Source organism: Miniopterus natalensis, chromosome 10 (genome assembly GCF_054644295.1).
Source record: "Miniopterus natalensis isolate mMinNat1 chromosome 10, mMinNat1.hap1, whole genome shotgun sequence".
Lineage (NCBI taxonomy): Eukaryota > Metazoa > Chordata > Mammalia > Chiroptera > Miniopteridae > Miniopterus > Miniopterus natalensis.
This window is the reverse complement of record NC_142090.1, coordinates 46,152,495-46,159,518: the sequence shown is the minus strand read 5'-3', so window position 1 is coordinate 46,159,518 and position 7,024 is coordinate 46,152,495. Positions and strand designations below refer to the sequence as shown.

General features: G+C 37.2%; 1 protein-coding gene across 1 annotated transcript in view; it reads right to left on the bottom strand.

Moving 5' to 3' along the window:
• Nucleotides 1–5,978: 5,978 nt before the first annotated feature.
• SLC26A5 (solute carrier family 26 member 5) overlaps nucleotides 5,979–7,024 on the bottom strand; it is a 53,512-nt gene continuing 52,466 nt past the window's right edge. Inside the window, exon 19 of the mRNA XM_016219592.2 lies at nucleotides 5,979–6,821. Coding sequence (XP_016075078.1) covers nucleotides 6,637–6,821 — 185 coding nt within the window. The 3' untranslated portion in view covers nucleotides 5,979–6,636. The remainder of the gene's footprint in view (nucleotides 6,822–7,024) is intronic.

The following is a 7,024-nucleotide window of genomic DNA, read 5'->3' as shown; positions in this document are numbered from 1 at the left end:
TGCTTTTTTTCAGACTTTTCTCTGTAGTACAATAAAAGGTGATATTTAATATTAGGCAGAAAAGCTTATTACAGTGTATGTTGTTTTCTGATCTACTATTTAAGTGTTCCATATGATAAAGTGCTTGTTTCGAGCATGTATGTCCTAAGCATATATTGGCTGGGTGCTATACAGATGTCATTGTACCCTCCCATCTGCTCAGTGAGGTAGATCAATGAATCTTGATCTAATGAATGCAAAAACTTTCCTATCAAATTAACTTGTAGCAGAGCTGGAATTGTCAGCTCTATCTCCTGTGCTCCTAACCAGTGTACTCTTCTGCCCTCATCAGTATAGCCCATCTGGCCCTGGCTGGTTTTCTCAGTGGTTAGAGCATCGACCCACGGACTGAAGGGTCCTGGGTTCGATTCTGAACAAGGGCATGTACCTGGGTTACAGGCTTGATCCCAGGCCTGGGTCAGTGCTCGAGCAGGAGGCAGCCAATCAATGTAACTATCTCACATCGATGTTTCTTTTTTTTTTTAACATATCTTTATTGATTTCAGAGAGAGGAAAGGAGAGGGAGAGAGAGATAGAAACATCAATGATGAGAGAGTCATTGATTGGCCGCCTCCTGCACGCCCCCAACTGGGGATCAAGCCCACAACCCGGGCATGTGCCCTGACCAAGAATCAAACCCGGACCGCCTGGATCCTAGGTCAGTGCTCTACCGCTGAGCCATGCCTGGCCAGGCGTCACATCGATGTTTCTATCTCCCTCTCTCTCTTCCTCTTCCACTCTCTGAAAAGCAATGGAAAAAGTATTCTCCGGTGAGGATTAAAAAAGGAAACTTAGAATAGCCCATCTGGGCAAATGACCACATGCATTTCGATGGTTTTTCCCTACTACGTTGACTAATAAAGCTTAGGCCAAACTTTTTTTTTTTTTTTAAATTTTCACCCAAGGATATGTTTTTGATTTTGGGGAGGGAGGGGCATCAATATGAGAAACATTGATCAGTTGCCTACCATACTAGAGACTGAACCCACAACCTAGGTATGTGCCCTGACCAGGAATCGAACCTGCAACCTTTTGGTGTACAGGATGACGTCCCAATCAACTGAACCAGGTGGCCAGGGCAAGGTCAAATATTTTTAAAGTGGAAGAAGCATCTGATGTAGTATGTTTTGATTTGCTATTTGACTTGATTTCAAATTAAGAAGAATTGCTGGTTTTAATGACCTGTGAAGTAGTAAAGCAGAAAGAAAAGTATGTATACACATAATTTAGAAAATCCAGAATTGGCTTCATACAGAGAAGTACGTATTTCCATTTTATAAATTAATAGTTTAAATATTGGTAAAGCTCCTATTAGACTTCTGGTCTAAATACAGATTACATTAACATTCTCAACAGATCTCTTTAAAATTATTTCTTTTACAAACATCACCAAATCCCCTTTTCCACCCCATTACCCCCTCTCCCCAAATACTAAGACACAACCACAATAAAGAATGTTTTTATTGCAGTTCAATATTCGTAAGTAATGCAAAATTGAGCTGGATACATTTTAATTCACAAAAGAGAAAGTTGACAACATAGAAAATGCTATAAATATTGAATTGAAATATTTAAAGTTTTCAAGCTGAATAATTAAAGCCCTTTATTCATAAAATCTAAACACATCCTTTCTTTTTTGCTTTTTCATTTTTGTGAAGTTTACCAGAAAATTTTTTTTCCCTAAGCCTGCCCTAGTCTTTCATGAGATATAAAATAGAGCAAACCATTTGTAGGTTCTGCTTATAATAAAATATGGTCAAGTGAAGGACTAAAAATGTATGTTTTTGTAGTATTTTGGTAAATGTAAGCATTTAGAACATGCTCCTTGAAGGCCTACCACTTTTTCACATAGCCACATACATCATATGCATCAACGTGAGACAACTCAAACTGGATATGTGACCTCACTCAGGCCTGACATGGTATAAGCTTTGAATCTTGACATCTCAGTTACAGGACAAAAATCTAACTGGCCACACATCAAATGTACAGTAAGTTATTTGAAAAATGTAGGTGTTTCTGCCCAGGCATGTATATGCAGATAGTATCAACACTAGATTACCATGTTTATACCATATTTGAAAAGATAAACTATACATTCACTAGTAACTCCACCTAAAATGTGTATGTGCATGTAAATGTGTATATATGTGTCTAGAGATACATGTTTATGTTTATACATGTCAGGGTACTGACAGATAAATCAGAATACAAAGGGTTTGTGACTAGAGAAATAATACTGTAGTGATACTTTAAAAATTATTTTTAACATTTAAAAATGTGATCAGCCCTAGCCAGTTTGGCTCAATGGTTAGAGTGTCGGCCCGCGGACTGATGGGTCCTGGGTTTGAATGCTGCCAAGGGCATGCACCTCAGTTGCGGGCTTGGCCCCTGTCAGGGTTCGTGCAGGAAGCAACCAATCAGTGTGTCTCTCTCACATCGATTGTTCTCTTTCTCTCTCCCTTGCACTCGCTCTAAAAAGCAATGGAAAAAATATCCTTGGGTGAGGATAAAAAAAAAATTAAAAATGTGATCAGATTTATAAAAATTGAATTTCCACAAATGTCAGGTTCATCTGTTACATAAAGTTAATGCTATATACCAGTATAATGAAAAAGTTGGTAGGCCTTTTTCAAAGGCAAGATGGGTTTGTGAGATGCTCAAACTTGATTACATCCAAATCAGTAAGCAGGCAGCTAGCTTTTGAACATTTTGTTGGGATTTGAGGGGTTTCAAAACCATTTCATACATTTTGGTTGGCTATATGTTTGGAGAATTAGATAATACTTCTATCAGTTCTCATATCAACTTTTGTCAGTATTCAAACCATATTATCAAGAATCTAAATATACTGAATCCTAAAAGGATTCCTGAAAGGTACACTAAAAAGGACCAACAGTATTTTTGCATTCACTAAAGCATACAGGCTCACACCAAGTAAGTTTTATTGGATCTTTAAATTGATTTACTATCTTTAAAGGGGCAGACACAGTAGATAAAGCCTTCCCCACCACATACCATTCCCTCCCTCATCCCCACACAAGGGCACACCATCCCCCACCCCCAACCCCTAAAACAAAAAATACATCTACTCACTCCAGGGCAGATTCTCTGGGTTTGCTGCCCTCCCCATGCACACACGAGGGCAGACTTACTTTCTCACACTGTACCTTTGGAGGCAAGCACCTCCTTTCTCTGTTAAACAGGTAAGGATACAGGATCAAACCACATGGAGTGGATATTTTAGATGTTACCTGAAAACTACAAAGGAGCTACTCCCAGGGCTTGCAGAGGATTCATATCCTTCCTTCACTATTTGAGTCCCACTGCAGATGAGATTGGCAATTGGGATCCCACTATCAGCTGCCATATGATTACACAGAGTCATTGTCTATGACACGAACTAGGAGTTTCCTGAGCCCTGGTTCACATTGTTCTCAAACATTCCATCCATCCATGAGGTAGAGATAACCACTGTCATGTTACCCAGGATTTCAGAAAGACCAAACATTTCTCTATATGGGACCTTCCTGAAAACGGCTTTCCCCTACTATCATAAAAAAGGCTAGTCCCTATATCATGTACATTATGCCCATTTTGATAGGGCAGTAAGAATCTGAATTTGAATCAGGGCTGAAAAACATAAAAAGCAATACACTAGCAGCTATTATAATCCAGAAAGAAGGTAGAGACAAAACTAGACTACATAAAAAAGGTCAAGAAATTTTCCACTATATGAAATAATTTTAAGTAAAACATTCCAAAATATTGACATATAGATAAAATACATTTTGAAATGCACTCAGATTCTCAGAGGCAAGTTGAAACAAAACATTTCCCTTCAGTAAGACAAGTGCTTTTTAAGTGTATGGTAGAATTCTATTCAAAATAGGTTAAACATTAAAGGACAGAAAAGTTAAATACAAATTTGTAAGATATAGATAAATATTTTTTTTGTACACTAATTTCAACCTATCAACAACTAGGACTTGAGTCTCTACTATGTGTTAAGCGTTTGTTGAAGGCTGTTGATAAGGAATATGCAATGAAGTATTTTATAACATTGTCTAAAATCCTTAAGTTCTACTTTAATGGCCGAAATGATGCAGGCCCTTTTACAAAAGTTTCTAGTATAAGCTGAGGTTCTACAACTACATGCTCTTTCAGAAGGCAGTCTGTATCAGAATGCAGATGTATCGGATCTTGCGTGTGATGAATACCAAGGAAATAACTGGATGTAAATATAATTTTACTCTAGATCTAGGGAAATAATTGATTAGAAAGGAGAGGTCTACTTTGAATTACACTAGTAAAGTTACTGAGAAACCTCATGGGAATTAAAGCAAACAAACCATAGAGTTTGGTTTTGAGTAGACTAATGCTAACAGTCCTTTCCTGGGATCTGACCACTTTTCTCCTGGCAGTGTTTTCTTCAGGAAAACTAAAACAAGGAGTCAATAAAAGACAAACTGACTATTAGCAGGAAATCTTAGCAGGGGAGGCTTTAGGTAGGTTAGCTAATATTTGTGCTTTGAATTAGTGACCTGTTACAACTATTAAGAATAAGAACCTTCGATGACAAATTGGCTTAACAGTCTCCCCACTCCTTTGGAACAACTGTAGAGTGCTTGAAATAAGCATTTTACTCATTCATAGGCTTAAAACTGAGTTGGATGAAGAATTAACATAACTCTTATGGACTTCTAAGGAAAATATTAAGTTATACTTAAGAGTTATTTTGTTAAATACATGGTCTTTAAGGCTACATCACTATTAGAGTCCTAGGGGCTCCTACTGGTCAGTTGTGACAATTTTAGCACCAAAAAGAATAACAGATGGAAACACATTAAAAATATAAAAATTCATGAGTCTATAATTATACCAAAACAGAAATCTAAAAGAACCTAATTTGTCACTATCTTTTTATTAAACTGACTTCTTACTTGGAAGTTGATAATTAAATGGAAAAAATAAACCTACCCTTCCAGTTTTTAAGGATGACTAAATAGCTCAAGTTGAGGAAGGAAAGCTATAGTTTACATAAACACCAATTAATAATGCAGAAGAAATAAAATTGGAAAAAATTCACAAACCTTAATATTTACTGATTTAGGCAAGGATTATCACTAGATGTTAAAACCCCTGGTTGAATGGCTAATGGGGAACTGGGAATTCACTCGATGCCATAGGAACACCAAGCAGGTAACTCACTAGTCATAAAGGTGAAAACATAATTGGGGGATTAGGCTGTTATGCTAATCCAATTTTAGCATTGTTTATTTTAGCATTGTTAATAGTAGGGTCAACTAGATATGATTTGTTTTCTGATGTGATGCAATTTGAAGTGTGTGTCTCAGCTATGATATATTCTAGCAAAAACTGTTTTATTCAAATCCATGAGGCCTCTAGATATAACTTCTAGATCACAGGTAGTTCAGGAAATAAAGGACAAGCTAAATAACACCTTAAGAAAGCAAGTAGACACATTAACAATATGGGATTCTACAGGACGACTGCCCCAGTCTCTTTAACAAGTCAATGTCATAAAAAAAGGGACTGTGCTAGATTAAGATAGGCTTAACGGACTTAAAGGGACATGGCCAATTATAGTGTAAGGTCATAGAATGAATACTAGTTTAGACAAACCAACTACAAATTTGGGGGCAAGTGGGAGAAATCTGAATATGGTAAAAATGTCCTGGAACGATGCCCAGCCGGGCAAGGCTCAGCAGTTGAGCATTGGCCTAGGATCCAGGAGATTGTGGTTCGATTCCTGGTCAGGGCACATGCTGGGTTGTGGGCTCAAGCCCCAGTTGGGGGCATGTGGGAGGCAGCCGATCAATGACTCTCCCATCACTGATGTTTCTATCTCTCTCTCTCCCTCTCCCTTCCTCTCTCTGAAATCAAAAAAGATATATTAAAAAAAAAAAGTTCTGGAATGAGAAAATGGAGATTGTTTATTGTGGGGGAAAAAAAGGTTACAGAACACTATGTAGAGTATGACCTTATTTTGGTTCAAAGATGTAAATGCATATTCATAAAGATCTGGAAGTATGTGCATTAAGGTGGTAGCGATGATCTTTGAGTGGTGGCAACATAATGTTTTTATTTTTTTATTTTACTCATCTATTTTTTCTATTTTTCTGTAATGCACTTATGTTGCTTCTATAAAAACAAAGCTTATTTTAAAAGAACTTCTAGAAAATTGTGGGTATGCCACCTCTGTTCAATAACCCTAATTAAAGAAAGTCTGTAGAGCAGGAAGTACAAAAGCAAAGAACCACTACCCTTCTGGTGACAGCATCTCTGATTTGTAGGTAAAGTACTTAAAAAGAAATATTCGTAAGTGCTTAGCTGACAAAGATAATACTAAAAAGTAACAGAAAGGTCACTGCACAATAAATGCAGGTAAGAGGCCAATTTATCTTGGAAATAGTCAATTTAAAAAAAACACACACAAGTAAGATACATCTTGCTATGCGTCATTCACCCTCCAAATCAAGCCTTGACTACTAGTATTTACCCCTAGAAAAAAAAAAATCTTGCATCTAGTATTTAAAATGTGTAAATTAATAATTTCGGGAGAGGCTGAGTTCCTCACGCCTCAGGAGTGGCATTGGGCTCTGAATCCTCCTGGGGCGGAGGAGTCAAGGCTTCTTGTTCAGCAAGTGCCTCTCTGAGTTGGCTCCCTAAAACTGCATCATGAATGCTGTGGAACAGCAGCTCCTTTAAGGCAGGATTTTCAAAAAATAGGTTTTGAGTGAGGTCATTCACAACTTGTGCTAAAAAAGAAGAAAATAAAATTAGCCCACATTCTGGGTATCAGTCTTAAAAAATTATGCTTTCATACAGTTCAAATATTAAAATAATATAATAAAAAGTCTCACTCCAATCCCTGTCCCCATGATATCACACCCCAGTCTCAAGTGGCTACTTTCATTATTTTCTTGTGCATTCTTCCAGTATTTCTTTATGCAAATATAAG